Raw genomic sequence first — 24,570 nt, forward strand, 5'->3', positions numbered from 1 at the left:
CCATTGTAAGTGCCTCACTGTAACCTCAATTTAGCTTTTTTGAAGCCATGGACACAATTGGTGAGGCTGGACGTGAGCCGGTTTGACAACAATTAGAGGAGAGATAGACACTGTAAAATAAAATTTGTAACGTATTCCGTCAGATTACTCAAGGTCAGTAACGTATTCAAAATACTTTGGATTACTTCTTCAGCACTGGTAGATTTTTCAGTTGTTTTGACTATAAAAACTCTGCCATTACAGTAAGACAAAATACACATGTTAAAAATACATTCTCTGAAAACCTAAAAATTTTATTCAGTGTTGTTTGTAAAACAAGTTCAGTCAAATTAAACTTGTTTTAAGAATTTTTAGATACTTTTACAGGAAAACAATGAAAATATTATTATCAAGAATATGATTTTTGCCCTAATATCAAAGGTCTTACTAGAAATTATGATCCAACGTGAATTTTATTGATAAAAACATGATCATGCCTGGTAACGTGCATGTAAAATAGCTAGAAATAGCATTTTAAGCTTAACGTAAAGCTGACAATTTACACAATGTTCATTTCTATTTCTTCTGCTCTGCGTCTTTATATTGTAACTGTAGTGAAATAGTTACTTATATTTTGTATTTTAATACATAATCCTGTTACAAGTATTCTGTAACTCCCCAACCCTGTGTAGGTCAGTGCTCTTATTAGGTCGGTCAGCTGTATTTCTGTAGTACATTATTAGTTCTGTTTTTATGTACTGCATAGAGGACATTTGAGCTAGTTGTCACATGGGAAAGTTGTCACAAGGGCTGCATTTCAGTTACAATAAGATTTGGAGCCAAAAGTCTAATTGTGCAAATGTGTTTTCTCTAGCAGAGGTTTTGTATGTTCATTGCAAAAACCTGTTCAAAACCCTCTTAAATAATTGTATTTTTTTTGCAAATTGTACCATCCAAAGTAATTTTTCACTACTATCATTTTTTTGTTACAGATCTGACATACACAAGCAAACATAATAAAATCACACTTGTATACATTAATGCAAGGGTCTACTATATTAAGAAGGCACATTTTTACTGAAAGGTTTAAATGTGGTCTTAGGGCAAAGGTTTTTTAATGAAAATCAGGTAGGAATGTACACAAGTAATTGACTAACCGAGTACTAGTTCTGCACCAGCTAATCGATTATTAAAAGCAATCCTCAAATCATCTCGATAGTTGATTTTCCTTTGTGTGATTGCCTACTGTGGAAAACACTAAATTATCCTGTACTTTCCCTCTGGATCTCAAGTAGGTATAGCTGCAGGCGTTAAATTCAGGAAAAGGGTTTGGTAATGGCTCCCAATATTTTAAATGCCGGTTTGGAGCTCCCACCCCTTTTTGGAGTACTGCCTGTGCCTATATCCTTCTCAGATCTCTCACCAAATCTTGCAGTTACAATTGAGTCCACTGGGGATGTTTATCGTCAAGGTGTTGGATAAGAGAAGGAGACACGATGGAGTCTTTGTGTACTTTCAAGCAAAGCCAAATGTGGCAATACTTGTAATATATTGATTCTTTTTTAATTATACTCTATTGATATTTGGTTCTTGGAGGAGTCATGCAATTACTAATGCATATTGTTAATTTCATTTTTATAAGATGTCTAAAGCAGGTATAGATTTAAAGAGAGGTGTACATTTTGTTTTGGTGGTTGTGAAGGTGGGAGCAAGTTCCCCTGTCACCATCAATATTCACATGAATCCTATATAACCGGTTTAGGGGAAATATCAATTGTGACAATATGCCGGACTATTGGGGCAAGTTGTTTCAAAAGGTTATTTAAATGAACTGCATCTTTTTCCTGGACAAAAACAGCTAAAACATTCATCGTTTTTTTGTAGGCAAGACTTCAAGGTATGTGACCATTTGAAAACTGACTTTAAAAATGTACCTACCCTGAGAAATATTAAGTAAAAAGTGTGACAACTAGCGTACCCAGTGTTCCCTATACAGTATATATTAACGTGATTAGTTATCAATAACAAGCAGTTTGTATGCGTTCATTCTCGACTGTAGAACCATGTATCAGGTGGCAGATCACTTTTTGCGCTCTGATTGGTTAGTGCCACATCATTGCTCATTTGCATTAAAGCTGCACTGTGTAACTTTGTGCTCTCTAACAACATCTGTGGTTGAAACTTAAAATAGCAAGCGATTTGTGGAAGAACACTAAATGTGATTCGTGTGTCGGCACTGTCCTTCTGGTAGATGAATCTCATGATTTGAGTTTACCTGGACATCGCCTATATGTGATCATGACTGGAGATATTCAGAGCCATAGTCATAACATGCTATTTTAATGTTGATATAATGTTATACGATTAAACATTTAAAACTGAAATATTAATTGTTTTGATGATGAGGAACAACACTCGTATTCACATATTTTGAATGAATGAATTGTACACTTATGGCCTGTTTCTGACACTACAATCAAAGCGCTTTTACATAGAGGACAGGGGACTTAATCATCTCAACCACTACCAGTATATTTTTCTATAATTTTTCAAAATGTTTTATCTAATATTAATGTTTATATTGTAATACACTTATCAATTTAAGAGGTGATACTCGTACAGTTACAAGAAGTCAATTTCAGAAGTCATAAATATTAGTAAACATGTCACAGTAACTTCCCCCGACAACGTAGATACATCGCGATCGGTTAACACACAAGTAACATTCGATTCATACAAGCATGACAAGCAATAAGCTTCAACAACCCTACCAGACAACATATCCAAACATTATAGCAGGTAAACAACTTCGCCAAATGGATAACAGATAAACATCCATTTAGATTGCTGTCCTGTGTGAGTGTGATCGACTGAACTGTAGTTTCTTTTTTTATCAGCTACTCGCAAACTAAAACAGTACATTAACGCCATCTACTGTTTACATGGAACGAGACAGGCTCTTCTTTCTTATGTTCACGAACATGACGTAATGACGCAAGGATATAGGCATACATAAGTAAATCGGGGGGAGGTAAGGGCATTGTTTTGTACACTGGTTGTAAATGTACTCAATCAATAAACCAAAAACCAAGTATTAAAAAGTGAAAGTTTGATTTATGATTGTTAATCTGTCCCATTACTTTTCGTCCCTTAAAAAGTGGGAGGCACATGTACAAACTGTTGTAATTCCTACACCGTTCACCTGATTTGGAAGTAAATACCCTCAAATTAAAGCTGAAAGTCTGCAGTTAAAGCACATCTTGTTCGTTTCATTTCAAATCCATTGTGGTGGTGTATAGAGCCAAAAAGATTAGAATTGTGTCGATGTCCCAATATTTATGGACCTGACTGTCCATAAATATGGACATATATATATATATGAATATAAAAGACTTCCAGTTGCTTTGTCACTGCAAATCTATGTACGCCCCTTTAGTGTTACAGGAAGCCTCTTTGTTTAGCTATGCTTTTCATCACCACCTGCTCGAATTCCCTCACATTTGCGTAGAGTGTGACAGAGGTAGTGTACTACTTGGCCATGCCTTTGGCTGAATACAGAGAACAGAAGGCAATGAGTGCCTTTTGTTTGTCTGCTTAATATAGCTACTGTGAATGCTCATGTATTAGTTATGCAGCACTTGTTGAGAATTCCCTCCTAGTTTAGCCCCTCTGCATTTTTGAAACGGGAAACAGTCATTCTTGGCTAAGAGTCATCGGTCAATATTGCAGCCTTACTCGGGGGTTTCACAGCACAGGCTCCTTGTGTTATACCGTTGCCACCCTGTTAGAGCTGGTTGCCATAGTGACAGCTATCTAGGATGGAGGGAGTGAGTTTGAGACGATATCCTGCGCTTCAGTTTCAGGGGACAGTAGGAACATTCCTGAACACACAACCCTGCCAAAATCTTATCATTGCTACTTAGTTGTTAGCTAGCCCCCTCCACCACACAAGGGGAAAATTCTTGCAATCAATGGCATAACTTCACATAAAAGAAACATGGAAAATATGTTTAATTGACTAAGAAGGCATGTAGAACAGGCAACAGATCAAATAAAAAAGCCATCAGAGTAGGGCTTGGTGATATATTGAATGTTCATAAAACCGTATATTCGCCATGTTTTTACTGTTAAAATAGAAAGATTTTAATATGCATTGTATTTGGCCTTTAAATTTCCTAAGGGCCATATTATTAGACTTTTGTATTCCCAAATAAGAGAGTGTTAAAACAAATGTTCACTAGTTTAAACTTCATTAGCAAAATGGCATTAGAGTTGTTAAGTTCAATACATTTTCATTAATGAGTTATTGAATGAATTATTTCAAGTAGTGTAATGCATTACATTTTGAATCATTGTAATCAGATTACAGTTACTGACTTTCATTTATTTTAATTACTTTTAAGTACATTTACATTTATGCATTTGGCAGATGCTTTTATCCAAAGCAACTTACAGAGCCCTTATTACAGGGACAATCCCCCTGGAGCAACCTGGAGTTAAGTGCCTTGCTCAAGGACACAATGGTGGTGGCTGTGGGGATCAAACCAGCAAACTTCTGATTACCAGTTTACCAGTTATGTGCATGAGACCACAACACCACCACCAAGTACATAAAACATTAATACTGTGAAGGAGAAATGTGACATAATGAGTGTATGACTTGTGTGTAACAATGAACAAATACATTATTTAAAATTTGATGAGCAGAAAAGTGTTACTTAAAAGTAACTTAATTTGTAATGTGATTACTTTTCAAATTATATAATTAGTAAAATAATCTAATTACAATTTTAGAGAAATAATTTGACATTTGTAGTGGATTACAATTTTTAAGTAACTTACCTAATACTGGTATGGACCCTTTTCACATATCCGGGTTTGGAATGCGGAAGTAAAACAATAGCAGGGTAAACTTGTATAGCAGTGAATGGGAGACCACAGCAAATATAATTTTTGCTTACACGTTTGCTCCAACAGCAAAAGAAAAAATCCTCTATAAGCTATAACAGCTTTCCAAAAGAAGAATAAAATAGAGAGTGCTGCATTACAGCAGTCAGAAGAGAGAAAGATGCCAGATTTTCTGTCACTCCCTCAGCAGCTTTATGTGAAACCTCATTGCAGCTGTGGTAACTAGTGTTTTAAAACTAACTTGAGGGTAATATACTACAAAGTATAATGTTATAAATTTACACTTATTCATAAAAAAATTGCAAATGTAAAAATGTTTGCTTGATTTAGGCTGTTAAAAAAGGCAGAAACACATCATCACAGTCTGTGAAAATTGTCCATTATTATGTATATGTATATGTTATATTAATGCATATAAATTAAAATTATTAAATATCTTTCCTCGTGTTCATTTAGAGAGGGAAAAAATGGTGTGGCAAACATACCTTGATTATTTTCAAGTAGATTTCTACTGTATTTTACTTCTTGCATTATGCATTTTGGATCTACTTAGCAGAACAATGGCAATTTGGTTGAAATGATGGTTCCTCTGATTGAAAAAAAATCAAACACTTTTAGCCTTTTAGAGAAATACATAAATATAGTACTACTTCTTGAATATCATCAAAGACTGAAAAACATTTAGATTTAACTGTTTTAGCTACTGTATTTTGCCTAGGCCTACCTCTTTTTAGCTGTTTTACTAGTGGAGACACACTGTGGTGGCAATATTATGTAAGAATGTGGCCAGATATGGAGCACACAGTGATGGTAGGAGGGAGATTTTTTCCTGTTAATCTTACACAAGCCTTTCAAGAGGCCAACGATAAGATTAAATAGGCATGCATTAACTCTCCAATAAGCAGAGAAGGATAGATAGTGAAGAGGTGTCATTCTGTATAGAGAGAGTGAGAGAGTGAGAGTGAGAGTGAGAGAGAGAGAGAGAGAGAGAGAGAGAGAGAGAGAATATAGGCTCCTACGATTTTACAAGAGGCCAAGAAAGGGTGATAGTAAATGTCAAAAGGAGGAAGAAGAGGGTGAAAGATTGTGAGTAAGAGAAGAGATTTGTGATTAAAGAGAAGTGCTCTTTTTTATATGATACGTTATATAATTTAGACTGATCGAGGTTCAGCCTTGTGGTGATTCGTTGTGTTTGTGCATCTACATGTATTTACAGCTTCTCAGGTCAAACTAAAAGTAATCTATGGAAACAGAGGCACTTAGCTAAATGTAGGAGCAGTGCAGCCAATTATGAAAACAATCAAGGTTTTACAGTATATAACAGTGGCGTTTGAAAGTAGGTGGACATTACAAACTGTTTCAAAAACGAGTGATTTAATGCACTCAAGTGGTTATTTGTTATTATTAGGCATTAATAATTAAAGGTAAGTTACAATTTTGTAGCTTTTTATTTGTATTATAATAAGTGGGCATGAATGTTCTCCCCGTGTCTGCGTGGGTTCTCTCCGGGTACTCCGGCTTCCTCCCACCATCCAAAAGACATGCAGGCTAGGTTAATTGGTGTCTCCAAAAAATTGCCCTAGGTGTGGATGTGGATGTGGAGGTGAGTGTGAGTGTATGTCTGTCTATGTGTGGCCCTGCGATGGACTGGCGACCTGTCCAGGGTGTCCCCCGCCTTTCGCCCAATGTTAGCTGGGATAGGCTCCAGCCCCCCGCGACCCTGTACACAGGATAAGCGGTTGACGATGGATGGATGGAAGTGGGCATGATAATTCCCATTTATCATTTTAGCTACATGACATTTTTAGTCTTACATTTCTAGCCGTTTTAATAAGAAGAAATAAGCTAAGAACTAATTGCTACACCTAATTTTAAGACTTCTACTGTATATGTAAATGCCCTCTGTTATGATTGGATAACCTGTTTGCAATCTCTTCGCTCTTCAGAATAAGTAGCATTACCTCTGTCAGATTGCTGAATATTGAATATGTGTTGATATGTAAACATGAGGAGTCATCTGCTATTGTGATCATGGTCGTGATGTCAGTAACATGAACATTTTTGAATGACCCATGTTTCCAGCATAGTTACCATAATGAGTCTGTTAACAGAAGGGAGGTTGAACAGCTGGATCACTGGTGTAATCAAAACACCATGGAGCTGAACACGCTCAAAACGGAACACCCTGACATTGACCCCCCTCACCATTCTAAACAACACTGTGACAGCAGTTCCTGGGCACTACCATCTCACAGGACTTGAAGTGGGACATAAGGTCAAGCAAAGGTTGCACTTCCGTCACAAGTTGAGGAAGTTCAACCTGCCACAGGTGCTGCTGATACAGTTCTAGCATTGAGTCTGTCAGGTTTGATGCTGCTATAAAATCAGATATCAGAAGACTACAAAGGACGGTTTGAACTGCTGAGATGATTATTGGTTGCCCCCTGCCCTCCCTTCAAGAACTGTACACTTTGAGAGTGAGGAAAAAGGCTGGAAAAATCACTCTAACCACACTAACCCAGCCCAATACATTTTTGAACAGGAACCGATTTATAGAAAAAAAAAAGGACTTAAATATTGATCTGTTTCTAACTCACACCTATCTGTTTCTAACCCATAGCTAGAGTCTTATGGATTACTTTTATGCTGCCTTTATATCCTTTTTGGACCTTTTTGGACCTTCAGATTTCTGGTCACCAGTCACTTTGAAAGGACCAACATATTTTTCTAAAAACATATTTTTAGTTTTCTGCAGAGGAGATATTTTTGGGTGAAATTACCCTTTAACTAGACTGCAGAGAGACTTTTGCAATATTATTATTACATGTTATACATCAACATCTTTTTATTTAAAATAAAAAAGCAAGGAAAGTCTTGTTCTCCGTATTATGATTCCTAAAATAATCTACATTTATTACAGGAAAGTCCTGCATTCATTACCACTGTCAAGACCAAATTGTCAGTTATTTACCAAATTGATGTAGTACAGAAATCAGTTTTATGGGTCTTTTTTAGATAGCTTCACCACCTTTTGCAGAGTGCACATGAAACATAATACTGTCCTACTGTTCATATTGTTTATACACTAGCTAATGTTGGCTGTTGAACTGATTGTTTTGGGTTTTAATGAATTTATTGTATGGAATCATCCTATCCTCTTTGACAATGTAACAGCACTATGCTCCTTCATCCAATATGGAAGTCTTTGCTGATCCCACATCTCTGCGTTCCTCTACAGTGGCTCATCCTCAGGAAACCCACCATCCACCAGGAAAACTGGTCATCCAGTGCTACAAGTGTGGGGAGCCATGTAAGGGAGAGGTTCTCCGGGTGCAATCTAGGCACTTCCATATAAAATGTTTCACATGCAAAGGTAAGATCTTTTTACTAAATGCCTGTTTTGAATGATACAACTGTTAACTTATTCTCCTCGGTTCATCCACCATTTGAAAACAGTGTTGAGAGAGCAAAACAAATGATAGCTGCTTTGAGACATTTCCTTGGTCATAAATGATATATACTGGCAGTTTGGAATAATGTACAGATTTTGCTCTTATGGAAAGAAATTGGCACTTGTATTCACCGAAGTGGCATTCAACTGATCAAAATGTATAGTCAGTAATAACCTGAAAAAATACTATTACAATAAAAAAACTTAAACTTAAAACTTAAACTACTTCAAAGAGTTCTCATCAAAAAATCCTCCACGTGCAGCAATGACAGCTTTTCAGATCCTTGGCATTCTAGCTGTCAGTTTGTCCAGATACTCAGGTGACATTTCACCCTACACTTCCTGTAGCACTTGCCATAGATGTGGCAGTCTTGTCAGGCAATCCTCACTTTACAGTCTAGCTGATCCCACAAAAGCTCAATGGGGTTAAGATCATAACACTCTTTTCCAAATATCTGTTGTCCAATATGATTCTTTGCCCACTCTAACCTTTTCTTTTTGGTTTTCCATTTCAAAAGCGGCTTTTCTTTGCAATTCTTCCCTTAAGGCCTGCACCCCTGAATCTTTTCTTTACTGTTGTACATGAAACTGATGTTGAGTGGGTAGAATTCAATGAAGCTGTCAGCGTAGGACATGTGAGGCATCTATTTCTCAAAATAGAGACTCTGATGTACTTATCCTCTTGTTTAGTTGTACATCTGACCTTCCACATCTCTTTCTGTCCTGGTTAATATTGACCTTAAGACATGCCAGTCTATTGCATACTGTGGTAACTCAAAAACAAACTAAAAGACAACGTTAATCTACATTTAAAGAACCAAATAGCTTTCTGCTGTGTTTGATATAATGGCAAGTGATTTTCTAGTACTAAATTAGCAATTTATCACAAATACAAAAGGATAAGGTGGTGGAGTGATGGCTGCTGGAAATGGGGCCTGTCTAGATTTGATCAAGAACTGTTGTGGTTTTGACCTTCTTTATTTTGTGTAATTGTGTTTGGCTCTTTGTCTCCATGCTTATTTTCATTCTTTGTGCCTTGTACAAGTTGACCAGCCAAGCCCTTGGGTCATGTAAGAGAATCTATTGTTTATGTGCTGGCGTGTTGCCAATCACAAAGAGCAGACTGCTTATTTCCTTCTGGAAGCCAGCGAGAGAGTGTTCAGTCACTCAATCTGCCTTTGTCCGGGACAAGACGGCACTCAACTATTCCATTTATCCCCAAGAAAATAGCTTAGAACATTCCAGGAAGAAAAATGGTTAGTTTATACAGTCTTGCTAAACTGCTCATAGATAAATGTGTCATCAGCCATTTGAATGTCATTGCCATGGCAACCATAATAACAGGTAACTACATCTGGCTGTATTAACAGTGTATATGGAATAGATAATCCTGTAAAAAGCCTTCTCTGAAGCTGAGGTCTCACTAGGTTTTCTTCTGTAATCCCACCTGAGAAATTCACACCACCTGTTACGCAGTTTTATTCGTCACTAATCGCTGACACCACATTAGTGTCCAAGAATAGGGAATGAGAGTGCTGTGTAATTAGTGAAATGCTTATATGCCTTCTCAGTTGCTTTGTTATTCTTGGCACATCTTTGCTAAATAAATGACAATACATGGAATTTCCTCAAATTTACATTCCTTACATTTCTCTCCCAATTAGATGTCATATGCCATAAAGTTTGATCCGGAAAGCCAATTCCGACCTGCATTTTGCCCCTCCCATTCTGGGCCAATTACAAAAAATGTACTTTAAATGTCTGAATAAGGGTATTTAAGTATTTATCAAAGTACCATCAATGTACCATGGTAGCTCCACGGTATATTTTTGTAAGTGTTATGTATCTTGTCTTCACCTGAATGGACAAACTGGGAATATTAAAGTGCATTTATCCCCTCCCTTCCTAAAAAAGCACAGTGTTCAAATATAGAAATAGTAAGAATTTCTATATTAGTCTTTACTAGTGCTGTATTTTATCACAGATGAGAGCAGCACTAGGGATCAGATTAACTAGATCATTGACATGTAGTCCACTTACAATGGATCCATAATTGTATGGATCTTCCATGTGTCTAGTCAATAAGCTCCATTGCTGGAAAGCAGGATTCAGAGTGTTACATAATGTCTAATGTGACTTTCTCTGTGGATACCTGGCAGGAGGGTTTCTGCTGTCTTGACCTGCCAAGTCTGGCAAGAACAGATGCAGTGCTCTACAGCTCACTTGTAAGCTAATGAGCCTCCCTTTGCTCTATTAGTTCCATTTGTTCACTTTAAGCTCTTTTTCACTTTGAGTCACTTATTCTGTTATACTGAACACCTTCAGCCAACATCTCCATCTCCAATATTCTCTCTACAATGATCACTTAATATTCATGTCGATATCTGGGTCTCATTTATTAACTGTGAATTGCAAAATAATGGTAAAAAACATCTCTATTGAGTTTTCCTCGCAGCAAAAAAGTACAGCAGTCTGATTCATGAGCAAATTACACTTTTGAACGGGTTCTTATAATAATTAGACGAGCTCGCGAGTTACCAATTTGAATCAGTATGACTAAATATTCAAGGAATGACTCGCTGAGTCAGCGTGGTTAATATTATAAAATATACAGTTTTTTTGTATAACAAAATATATAGAGTCTATATACTGTAAATTTGTTTAAAACAATTATGTGTGTGTGTGTGTGTGTATATATATATATATATATATATATATATATATATATATATATATATATATATATATATATATACACTCACCTAAAGGATTATTAGGAACACCTGTTATATTTCTCATTAATGCAATTATCAAATCAACCAATCACATGGCAGTTGCTTCAATGCATTTAGGGGTGTGGTCCTGGTCAAGACAATCTCCTGAACTCCAAACTGAATGTCAGAATGGGAAAGAAAGGTGATTTAAGCAATTTTGAGCGTGGCATGGTTGTTGGTGCCAGACGGGCCGGTCTGAGTATTTCACAATCTGCTCAGTTACTGGGATTTTCACGCACAACCATTTCTAGGGTTTACAAAGAATGGTGTGATAAGGGAAAAACATCCAGTATGCGGTAGTCCTGTGGGCGAAAATGCCTTGTTGATGCTAGAGGTCAGAGGAGAATGGGCCGACTGATTCAAGCTGATAGAAGAGCAACTTTGCCTGAAATAACCGCTCGTTACAACCGAGGTATGCAGCAAAGCATTTGTGAAGCCACAACACGCACAACCTTGAGGCGGATGGGATACAACAGCAGAAGACTCCACCGGGTACCACTCATCTCCACTACAAATAGGAAAAAGAGGCTACAATTTGCAAGAGCTCACCAAAATTGGACAGTTGAAGACTGGAAAAATGTTGCCTGGTCTGATGAGTCTCGATTTCTGTTGAGACATTCAGATGGTAGAGTCAGAATTTGGCATAAACAGAATGAGAACATGGATCCATCATGCCTTGTTACCACTGTGCAGGCTGGTGGTGGTGGTGTAATGGTGTGGGGGATGTTTTCTTGGCACACTTTAGGCCCCTTAGTGCCAATTGGGCATCGTTTAAATGCCACGGCCTACCTGAGCATTGTTTCTGACCATGTCCATCCCTTTATGGCCACCATGTACCCATCCTCTGATGGCTACTTCCAGCAGGATAATGCACTATGTCACAAAGCTCGAATCATTTCAAATTGGTTTCTTGAACATGACAATGAGTTCACTGTACTAAAATGGCCCCCACAGTCACCAGATCTCAACCCAATAGAGCATCTTTGGGATGTGGTGGAACGGGAGCTTCGTGCCCTGGATGTGCGTCCCACAAATCTCCATCACCTGCAAGATGCTATCCTATCAATATGGGCCAAGATTTCTAAAGAATGCTTTCAGCACCTTGTTGAATCAATTCCACGTAGAATTAAGGCAGTTCTGAATGCGAAAGGGGGTCAAACACAGTATTAGTATGGTGTTCCTTATAATCCTTTAGGTGAGTGTATATATATATATATATATATATGTATATTCTTTATTTATTTTTTTATGGTCTTTTGGCTTTTTACTGGGATAGGGAAGGTAGAGAGGTGACAGAAATTGAGAGGGAGAAGAATGTGAACAGGATCGGGAAAGGGCCTCACAATCCGGGACTCAAACTCGGGAAACCCGCGATGCATCAAAACCACATAGATATTTTAATAACTAATATGTGGCTTAACTGTCGCTTTCCCATTGCAAACACAGAATTCTGTAGAAAACATTGATGTTTTTCCAGCAGAAATGTTGTGAGAGAATCATTTCTGTGCACATAAATACACAACCTGTATGAAATTATTAGTGAGTGAGACTCTATGTCTTTCTCCACATCCCTCCTCTCTCCCTTGATCTCTCTATATCTGTGTATATGAATGCTGTGTCAGTCAGAGAGCCTGTGTGTGCTATTTCGGGCATAGTCTCTGGGAGTCATTAACATGCTGCAATGCTTGAAATAGCTCTGCTGATCCCCATTGGGAGGATAAGGAGGCAGAGGAGGGGTCCCACATACCTCTGCAGAGACTGCCAGTCTGTCTGTGAACATGTGTGCTTGTGTGTTAGCCTGTAATCAAAGTCACTTGGTCACATTAAGTTAATGAGGAGTAGCAGATGCCTCCCGTATGTCAAGGGTTACATGCCTAAAGATGTCATTTCAAGATGTCATTCTAATAGCCTTCCTAGAAGATGATGTCACAGGATAGCCCTCACAGCAACAGATTTGTTTCACACATTTTCAAAGTGAGCCATTAGCAAGAATTTGATGATTTAATTGATATATGAAGATATTGATATTTGAAGATAAATATAGTTGCTTTTTTATTGGTTTCTGTTAATGGGGTTTTCTATACGATAACCAGATTTGTGAAATACGTCTAAAAATCGATGAAATTGAACCAAGCGGAATAGCTATATGTTTGTTTGAGCGGCCCAACGGGGCGCAACAAAACAACTAATAGTGTGAGTGGAACACTGGAAGACAGGATGTGTTTCATTATTTTAAAGCCAGTAGTGATGGAGAAAATAAATACATAACATTTAAAAAAATTATTCAAAATCATGTAATTATTTACTCATTATTTACACTTATGACCAGCGTTGGGGAAGTTACTTAAAAAAAGTAATACACTACAAATTACTAACTACTTCTATAAACATTTAATCAGATTATTTTACTGATTACTTGTTCTAAAAGTAATCACATTACTAATTATTTTACTTTCAATTTTCTTTCTAAATAATTTTTTTCTGCTCAAAAACGTCTATATTTCTTATACATTCGTTGTCACACACCCTGTCGCAGAAATGCTAACAGATGTACAAATATATTATACCCAGGGCCGGTTCTAGACATTTGGAGGCCCTAGGCAAAATGTATGTTGGAGGCCCCCCGCCATGCCCTCCTCTCCTCCACCATTCAGAATTCACGAGTTCACACTTACATCAAATTAAATAGAGTAAAGATTATGCGTATTTGGCATGCTGTCCAGGGGAGGGCTCCAGGCTCTGAATTTTGGCCAGATTTACACAGTATTACATTGGATTGCATTGTATTTTGGATTGTGTTGTTTACATCCAATAAGAGATTTTAGAAACCTCATCAGCGATCCTACAACAGGTAATGTTTAAAACAAATGATGTTATTAGATAGGCTACATTTGTTTTTCTACACTGTAAAAAATTATTTGTTTAAAAAAAATTTCCCTAATTGTTTAATTTTAATTTAATAATTTTTTTTTTTTAGCAGTCAGGAAGTTTTTTGCAGTAATTTGTTCAGTAATTTATTTATGGTAACACACTAACCCACTATTTGGGATAATGAACAGTTTTGTTTTTGATAGACTAAATATAGTCATATTAGGTATGTATTGTAGAGAAATACCTTATGATACACAAATCAGCTGCTAGTGGAAGTGAAAAGACAAGTTAATTTCGTCAACTGTAATTGTGTGCTTATTCATATGCTTAAGATTGCATACTTATCAATAAATATTGCAACAGTATTTATGATTGGAAAATGAAAAAAATGAGGTCTATTATGATAGACTAGAGCAGTTAATGTAGGCTAAACATCTGCGTTTTAGAAGATATACAGACTGTTTTAAAACATAATAAACAATGCTTTAGTATAGTGCGTTTGCTCTTTGACTGACAAACTTTACTTTTTCTGTAGTATTTTGCGAGTCAGCTCCTGACTAGGGCTGGAAATCGATTCTAAAAGAATCGATTCCTTGATTCAGAGGCGTTAGGAATCAAGATTCTATTCCACAGGTTGTAATCAATTCCATCGAGGAGAATCGACTCCTTTGTAAGATTCAGTTCAACAGTTAATCATGAATTCGCCTCTATCTCTCCAACAGTGACTGGAAGTCTGATTCATTTCTGCGAATCAGACTCTTTCGGATGGTTCATTTAGAACGTATTTCTTTTTTCTAACAAAAGTCTGCATTGTAGCTACATACGCTCAGATTCAAAGTGTCAGAAGCGAATTCAGTCCATCAACGGCGCTCGCGCTCTTTTGAACTGGAAATAACCGTCAAATGATCTATCTCAAAATGACGCTGATCGTTAGAATCAGTTTATATTTTACAATACATTACAATCACTCAAAAATAGATGATACCTGAATCACGAGCTGCACTTTCTTTGCGTGCCTGCTTAGCCTTACGCTTAGCAGCCCCTGAAGGATGAGTTCGTTTTCCGTGCCATCAGATAAATTTGCAGAAAAGTTGGATTTTATTCATCTACAATCTCTTCATTCATAAATTCAGAGGTTGGGAGTGACTCGCATGTAAACGGTGATATTAATTGGTTTAACTACAGGTGAATGACAATTGTTATATCCAATGGACAAACAGCATAGTATTTTGCTGCTCTTGATTGGTGGATAAGCATGTGTATGTTTTGGAGGCCCCGCCTCCAAGGCCGAGGCCCTAGGCAACTGCCTAGTTCGCCTATAGGTAGCGCCGGCCCTGATTATACTTATTACCTTAGTGCAAGTAATGTACTTAAAAGTAATTACTTTAATTGAAAGTTAGTAACTGTAATCTGATTACAATAATTAAAATTGTAAATGATACACCCAACATCCATGTAGACCCAGTTACTTTCACATTATTTCCTGTAGTAATCGACAACCCTCACAAAAAACGTTCTGTATTTTTACATTTTCAATAAAACATAGTTTAGTATGTTTTTTAAGCGATTTGAATTATGGGGACACTAGAAACGTCATCATAAACCACATTTATAGCATAATGTCCTTGTAAACTACCCAACCCACACACACACACTCCTTCCGCTCTCCCATTAACCAAACAGTTGTCAGTTGTAAGATAACACCTCTGGTTTTCACAACCATACATATGCACGCACATATCGTTGATCACATTTCCCACAGTATCTTTCTCTGTCAGTCTACAAACTGGACACTCATAAAAGCGATAATAACTCAGAGCACACAAGCCATCATGAAAGCAACAAACAATTTACTGCTCTCACCACAAACCCAGCATAAAATGTTGCTTTGGATACAAATCACAAACTGTTCTGAAACCAGCCCTGTAATGTTAAGACCTATGGCTTCACACAAGCAACTGGTAGAAGAACCAATTAGAACCAGAGGTCACCCTGAGAATGTTAATGGGCCTTTATCTTTAGAAGTATGCTACTCTGTTAGTGAACAATTGATTTCCCATAACAGCTTCACTTCCAGGGAGAAAATAAGCATATTTATTTATGATTATGGATTAGAGGCCAACCTAAGGCAGATGACAAACATAGAGTCTGTCCTGGTATCAAAGACTTACTGAACATTATCTAGTTCTTATATGCTTCTCGATTTATTGACATCTCATCACTGATGAAAAAAAGGGTAAATCCATTTTTTTTTTCTTTTTGACATGTTCAGTGGTAATATTATTGACGTCCTTTGAAGGTTTACAGTATGTAAACACTATGGCATTGATATATCAATATAGTAATCATTCAGTACCATGATAAACACTCACTGAGCCCATTATGTACACCTGTACACCTACTTATTCATGTAATTATCTAATCAGCCAATCATGTGGCAGCAGTGCAATAAATAAAATCATTCGGATACAGTTCAGGAGCTACAGTTAATGTTCACATCAACCATCAGAATGGGGAAAAAAATCTTATCTCAGTGATTTCTGCAGTGGCATGATTTTTGGTGCCAGATGGTCTGGTTTGAGTATTTCTGTAACTGCTGATCTCCTGGGATTTTCATGCACAACAGTCTCTAGAGTTCACTCAGAATGGTGCCAAAAACAAAAAAACATTCAGTGAGTGGCAGTTCTACGGATGGAAATGCCTTGTTGATGAGAGAGATCAACGGAGAATGGCCAGACTGGTTCAAGCTGACAGAAAAACTACGGTAACTTAGATAACCACTCTGTACAATTGGAGTGAGCGGAATAGTATCTCAGAATGCATATCTCGTCCAACCTTGACGCGGATAGGCTACAACAGCAGAAGACTACGTTGGGAACTTTATTAGGACCATAGTGTTCCTATTAAAGTACTGAGTTTGTGTACTCAAGCCGTCATTGTACCATGAAACCACAGTACTTTGTAGTACCACACAATTCTTCTCTGGGTTGAAAATATACCCTATCTACATAACCTACATCACTACAATTTTTGCCTTGTCAACTTTTAGAATATGATTACCTTAAAAAAAAAAAAAAAGATTTGTCCGACTTACTGTCATGAATTTTCAACAGTCAATTTCCTGTGCACATTATTACTGTAAATGTGCTGTGCACAGCCATGCAGTTTATATGAGTCAGCAATGAAATGGCTCATAGGAAATTTATCTCTGGACAGAAAGGATATAATATGTGTTTAAATGTAATTTAAAACTATGATGTTTACTTGCTACATACCACCTGCATTCCACATAGATTTCCATTAAGTAACACAGATGTAATGGTTATTAGTTTTATTACCCATGATATCACATTGCTGAGGTCAGATACAGTATTCTAGTTCCAGATGAATCATGTACATTTGATATGGAAACTCAGCAATCATTTGAATGATTTCCGTGTTGTATTGTGTAGCATTGGATGTTCATATACCCTTAAACACAGGCACCATGCATGATGTATCGCCATTAGAATCTGCTCACTCGGTCAATGCAGACTAATACACCACTTCTCTAATCAGAAGAGCTCAGCATTATAGAACATCGGAGTGCATGTTATCAATGTTTATGATCTCCACACAGCTAACTGGAGTTTGTTAAAGAGCTTTAAGTCATTGTCTATTAGCTTGGGAGACATCTATATTCTAGCATACTTTTAAAAATTTTGACAAAATTAACTTTAAGCAGAACTTCACCATTAAAATTGACAGTTTTCCTCTTCTTGTGATATGTCAGCCATGCCCATAAGTGGCAGTAGAGTGTGTGGACTGAGAGTTAACATTAGAACCAAGGCTTTAGCTCACATTGCGTCATGTGTTCTTTTGTGAGTTTGGAATTTTTTGTTTATTTTGAACTTTTCTTTGAAGTTCTGATTTTCCATAATAATAAAAGGCAATTTCACTTATTTATGATGGTCTTGCAAACATTTTCCCCTTTGTCTGCCTTCTGTTAAGATAAACTTTACACTTCCACCAAAAATATTGTTGACTCAGATTATTGTCCAAGCAAATGCTCTAGAATGAGAATGTCCCTCCCCAAAGTATGTAGCAAATCGTGGTTCATGGCTGCAACGTAAACTAAAGGCTATTGGCTATTTTTTAAAAGATGAGCCCTTAATGTCCTCACAAACTTACTGTTTTCGGAAATACTGTATATTATAACTTTTCAAGGAGCCATTTCATGAGATCTTAACTCTCTCCCACAGACTTACCAATCCAAACCATATCTGAAAATGAGGTTGGACAGGCCTGGTGTATAGTATGGTTGCCTCCTTTGTCATAAAAATTTTGTTAGTTTCACATGGATAATAAAAGTTTACATGGTCCATGCAAAGAGACCCCTCAAGCCATAACATGTATAAAGTTTTTGGGAATCATTTATTTGATCTCACAAAGAGTTAATGTGCATAAAAATGAAGAATAAAAGCTATAGCACAGTGAAGAGAGGAAAGGACACCTAAAAGAGGATGTGTTGATTGTGTTTGCCTATACATCCCACTTCTGTGGTATTTCAGAGAGTGATGTCTTTAAAGCTTCGTCCCACATGCACCTCGTGTCCATTTTGTTTATATAGCATGTACACATAGCTGCAAGAGAAACTAGCAGCAGAGAAGAGAGGAAACCCATGCCGAAACCACACTATCCTCTAAAGTGCAGGGAGAAGGCAGCATGCTAGGAACACATTAATATATTGATGAAGTCTATGAAAGCTTGTTTGATTTCTGCATATACTGTACTGAATGGGAAAGCCTGGGCTCTCTGCATTACTGCAGTCGGATAGATTGCTGAACTCAATGTGGCTTTCTACCTGAGGTTTTTTGTACCTGAACTTGAAGTTAATCTGAACTGAAAAAACTTAATTGAAGCATAATGTATACTGAAAAAATATCCTAACACTCTGTCCTAACCAGTGACAAGCAATTTGTCTTTTCACACTCAGTACATTTGCAGGCACTTTAAAAGTTTGATTTCAGTCAGACTAAAACTATAATTTGTCTTTTTAAAATGTCATGTAAATGGATTAGTACCAGTCTGATTATTGTGAAGTTGGACAACACATTAATCAGGTCACAATCGGCCTCGCTTTTGCTAATTTACTCCTTCAACTATTAAATTACAAATTGTGTCATGAATACTTGAACAGAAGAATTGTGTTTACTGAAAATTCTCTATTTACCAATTCATTTTACGTAACCCTTTCTCTCACTCTCCCACTATGTGTGTGCCATGTTTATTGCCTGGTACTATAGATGCGTTTCAGGCAATACGACATAAGTGGACAGGAGCATCGCCATACTGTAGCTGGTAAAATGAGTCTCTTTTTACCAATTTGGTCAGATTTCAAGGAGAGGGTCTTTGATTTCTTGAATTCATACATCAATCATCACATCAGTATGTTACTACTGTACATGATAATAAAACACAAAGTATAAGAACAAAAAGAAAGTGCAAAAAAGTGATGTATGGTTTCTGCCAATTTTACTTACATTTTATCTAAGCACAAACATTATCACAATATCACAAAGTTTAGATCAGAATTCTCTGTCATTTTAATGGAGTAGGGACGGCGTGGTGCGAGTTTTTGAAGGTTAGATTACCTTCGGAGAAAAAAATCACGGTTCATAATTTTTATGATTATTTACACATTTTCTTATTATGCAACAGCATTGATGCAAAAAATACATATCATATAACAATTGAACATCTAAGTGGACGTATTTCTGGGGGATATGTGAACACTAATGGCAGCACTACGATAAGAAAACTGATAAATACACAAAAACAATAAATAGGAGGTGTATAATCAAATCTAATGAGATCTTGTGCCTCAGTCAAAAAGATGTGTGATGTGATTGCAAATGGGTCAATCTCAATATAGTTCAAACGGAAAAAAATTAAACTCACTTTTATTTATCCACAAAAAAAGGGATTGTCAGCCGAGATATCCAATGTTCTTCTTTTATTTGTTCATCAGTACAATGAACAAATAAAAGAAAAACATTGGAGACGCTCCAATCAAGGGCACAACACCACTTATGCGCATCGATGTGCTTCAGTGTAACCAGAGTGCTTCAAAAGTATGTAAATGTAAGATCATTGTGGGTGCACAACATTTAGTTCACGGCATCCAACAGTTTTTTCTTCTGCATCAGTTTATTAAAGCAATCAGTTGTCTGTCAGACACCCCAACATAAAGAATCGGCATAATAACGGGAACATTGCTTACAGCAGGCGATTTAAAGTCTGATCATGACTAAAATTGACATTTATTGTTAAATGCAGTGAATTTGTACAAAAGCATTGCTTTAAATAATGAGGACGATTTAAGATGCAACTTTTCACTGTTTACTAGCTGATAGTAACTGCACACAATGCACTGCACGCTTAAACATTACAAAAAGTGGCATCTTTAATTCATCACTTTAAAATCACTACAGCTAAAAATATTAAACTTACTAGTTTGTTGTTGGACGACTAGTTGAGTATCCTGTCCTATACTGTGCACTGGTGCCAGATTGAGTCGGTGCTCAGTACTACCGGTACTGCAGAAAGACTTGCTAATTTCTGTACCATACAACAGTGAGGTGCTATTAGCACAATTTTACGGGATGTGACTTTTGTTAGATGAAATCAATGACAATGAATCAAATTTACATCTTAATATGAACAAGTGTGATCATTAATCAGTGGAAGGATGTTGTTTAATGAAATAATATGCACACTACACTCCCACGCTTGAGAATAAATGAGAGGTCCGACACTGCTTTGTCATACTTTACGCACACATACACAAACAGATCGCATGTGATGCACATTATGCATGTACAAGTGGCTGTGAACACTCAGACAAACTCCTCCAGTGGTGCTCTGAGATTTCACCACACAAGTATTTCAGCATTTCACCGACTACCACACAGGAGGTTCAGATGTCTGTCAAAATAAACATTCCACCAAAATAAAACCTCTGCATAACTGGATGAAGAGTGAAAATGATGACATTACCACATAAAATCATTACTATTGTATAGAAAAATGTAATATTCAAAGTAATAGCAATAGTACTACTAATAACAATAAAAATATATGGTGTATTATTATTATCATTGTTATTCATAATTTGTATATGTAATATCACAAAAACAAGCATACTGAATATCAGCACACTGTGATGAAGCTATAGCAGCCTTGTGCCAGAGGTAATCAGATTTTTTTATTAATGTTTTCACTGTGAAGCTTTGTTGTGCAGCATTTTATTTGTTTTTTTACAAATTTTTTTTAAACTTTTTTTATTTGGTTGAAAATTAATTATTATATTTTTATTTGATTAAAGTTTTATTCCATGTATTAATTTGATTATATGTATTCAACACAGTTTTGATGATAATAGTTAATTAAAACATTATATGTGGAATCCAAATGGATTTAAATGGAAAATGCTGAATTTTGATTTCATCAGTAATATGAGACTATTTATTTATTGCCGAAATAACGATTTAGTATTGTACCGATGTACCAGGGCAGGTATTGTAACGGAAGCCAAAATTTCGGTATCAGAGAAACCCTACTTTATGTTCATAACAGGCACACTGAAACAATTATGTAACCTTGTGAACTGTATGCACCTTTTTCAAATATTCCGACGAGATGGTTATTTCTTTTTAAAGCTGCACGTAACTGGCAAAATTTAAAAATCATGTTTTAGTGCAGCGGTTGATTGACAGGTAGAACTTTCACCCTAGAATTCCTTAGATTCACCGCATTGGCGGTCAAAAATCTCCTATTTATACATGTTATGTATATAAAGTACCATTATAATAGATGCCACGCCCCTCAATGAAGCCCTAGTAATTATGAAATGAAAACAAGTATCACGGATAAAAATAGACCATGATGGAAAATTAACAACTCAGTCCATCAGACCAACAGTTACATTTTTTTTCTAGCACAACCTCTGCTTGGACAGACAGATAATGACTGTAGCTCAACTACACAAATACCTGTTGTAGCACTGCTGCACTACGTGACATTTCAATCACTGAAGTTTGTGAAGTGCTGTTGGTTACTAGTTGCCATTCTTATTTGATTGTTCTTGTATCCAACTATAGCAGTTGTTTTGTACTGTCAGTGTAAATACCCTTTCAAAGCCAAGACAACTGGATGGGAGGACAGCACACAAGGCTGTGAATTTTAACTGAATCAAATGTACCTACTCTTCTGAAATCCTTCCGTTTGTTCCTATGAATGTTTTATTCCATTTCCTTTCAGGCTGAGCCAGACAGAGAGAGTGTGGAGGATGTATGTTTTGTTCTGGGAGGAGGTTAACAGTCTGCTCTGTTGAGGAGGGACTTGACAGTCGAGAGCGTCAATACATTGCGTCATTGCACACTAAAGCACACACACAGATAAATTCCCAGTCACTACAGGCACTGTAATTTCTGCATCTCTTCTGATGTTAAGGATGCATTAGACAGAAGCTATCATTATGTGCAGAAAAATAACCAAACTCCATAAATGTACTTTTAAAGAAGCATCTATGGGTGCCTGGGTAGCTCAGCGAGTAAAGATGCTGACTACCACCCCTGGAGTCGCGAGTTTGAATCCAGGGCGTACTGAGTGACTCCAGCCAGGTCTCCTAAGCAACCATATTGGCCCGATTGCTAGGGAGGATCACATGGGGTAACCTCCTTGTGGTCGCTATAATGTGGTTCTCGCTCTCGGTGGGGTGCGTGGTGAGTTGTGCGTGGATGCCGTGGAGAATAGCATGAAGCCTCCACATGCGCTATGTCTCCACGTGGTAGAATGCGTGGATTGAGGGGCTCAGACACGGAGGCAACTGAGATTCGCCCTCCGCCACCCAGGTTGAGGCAAGTCATTACGTCACCACGAGGACTTAGAGCGCATTGGGAATTGGGCATTCCAAATTGGGTAGAAAAGGGGAGAAAAGAAAAGAAGCATCTATGCATCTTTCCTCCAATTTATTTAGCAGGACATAAAGCAGCAATTACTAGCTAGGCCAAGCAAAACATCAAGTACATTGCCCTAAATTTGAGGTGAAGCAGTTCAAAGGTTATGAGCAGATTTAAGAGTACGTTAGACCTTTTGGCTAGTGGGTGGCACAAACGGCACTGTGTAGAGTTTGTAGCCTGATAGCATACTGGGAATGATAATTACCTTAATTATTATGTATTTTAATAATGAGATAATTATAATTTTATAATGATACATTTAATAAAGTTTCTTTTCAATATCAGTGTTCCTGTTTGGTGTACTCACATTCAATTTATTGACATGTTACACAGATTTAATCATGAATCATTTTTTTATCATTTTAGCCAAATTTGGAGAAAATTCGATGAAAGCTGTAGGGTGAGTTTGAAAAAGTATGTTTTCAACCAAATTTAAAATAGCAGCAATTGAAATCACCAGTATCATTGAACTCCGATATCTGTTTGAAAATGTAATACCATGGATAAAATATGATATCACTTATTGGTCATGTAGGTGATGTTTTTCAAAGATACGCTTTGTAGTGTTTGAACCTGGAACCTATTGGTTACCAGCACAGTTCTTTCGACACAAGGCTAAACCCTGGACACAACAGGGTTAAGAGAATATAATTGCAGTTGGCCCAGGATAGGAGGGGAGGAAATAGCCCCCTGAACCCCTCTGCACAATGGTCTACTTACGAGATGTGTATGTGTCATCATAAATGGGTATTACATTTTTCAAACTGGCACCCTGGCATTCTGCACCCTGTCAGTGAAGGTTACCCTAATGCCAGACACGGAGAGAGTGCAGGCCGCTATGCTTACGCAGCTGTCTATCTCTGTGGCTAATGACGACTGCCACCTTCTTGTCATACTTGTCTGCCTGAATGGAGTTAAAAAGGGCCTAATCTTAAAGATAATAACTGGAATGCAAAATATGATGCAAAAATGCCAGTGCTGAGATAGTGCTGTAGAGATGAGAGAGTAAATGTAACATTTTGGATTATATGCTATGTGGTGAATACATAGTGAGAAAAACAAATAGCCACAAAATGATGATTTTAAATGTTGTACTTCATTTGGCAACGATTGGAGTGAAATTCCTGTGTTATGTCAATGTTTATAATGGCCAGACTAGTTTGAGCTGACAGAAAGGCTACAGTAACTCAGATAACCACTCAGCATCTCAGAATGCACAACACATTGAACCTTGAGGCAGATGGGCTACAAAAGCGGAATACCAGATCGGGCGCTTTATGAGGACCATAGTGTTCCTATAAACCGATTGAACCCTATTTAACAACATGATAATTACTAAGTTTAATTTAAGTTTGCCAAAGCAAGCCTAAGATACAGACTCACTTTCTATTTGAAGTCCTCGCCATGGTGCTCATGTGGGAGATAGGGTTTTGTATCTGACCTGCATTGCCCCTTCTTCTACCATTTACATGTTAACTCTTCAGTTACATTATAAATAAAATAACAAAAATCTGCCTCCCCATCCACACGAAAACATATGGACTTAACATCCTCATATTTTTGCATAGGTTGAAACAAGGAAAAA

The 24,570-nt window shown here is 37.0% G+C and overlaps 1 protein-coding gene across 1 annotated transcript in view; it reads left to right on the forward strand.

The window, feature by feature from the left end:
* The window catches only part of LOC127626600 (actin-binding LIM protein 1-like), an 86,296-nt gene that overhangs the window by 12,051 nt on the left and 49,675 nt on the right, over positions 1–24,570 (forward strand). Inside the window, exon 2 of the mRNA XM_052102501.1 lies at positions 8,126–8,260. Within this exon, the coding sequence (XP_051958461.1) occupies positions 8,126–8,260 (135 nt within the window). The remainder of the gene's footprint in view (positions 1–8,125; positions 8,261–24,570) is intronic.

This window comes from Xyrauchen texanus, chromosome 33 (assembly GCF_025860055.1).
Source record: "Xyrauchen texanus isolate HMW12.3.18 chromosome 33, RBS_HiC_50CHRs, whole genome shotgun sequence".
NCBI classification, from domain to species: Eukaryota; Metazoa; Chordata; class Actinopteri; order Cypriniformes; family Catostomidae; genus Xyrauchen; species Xyrauchen texanus.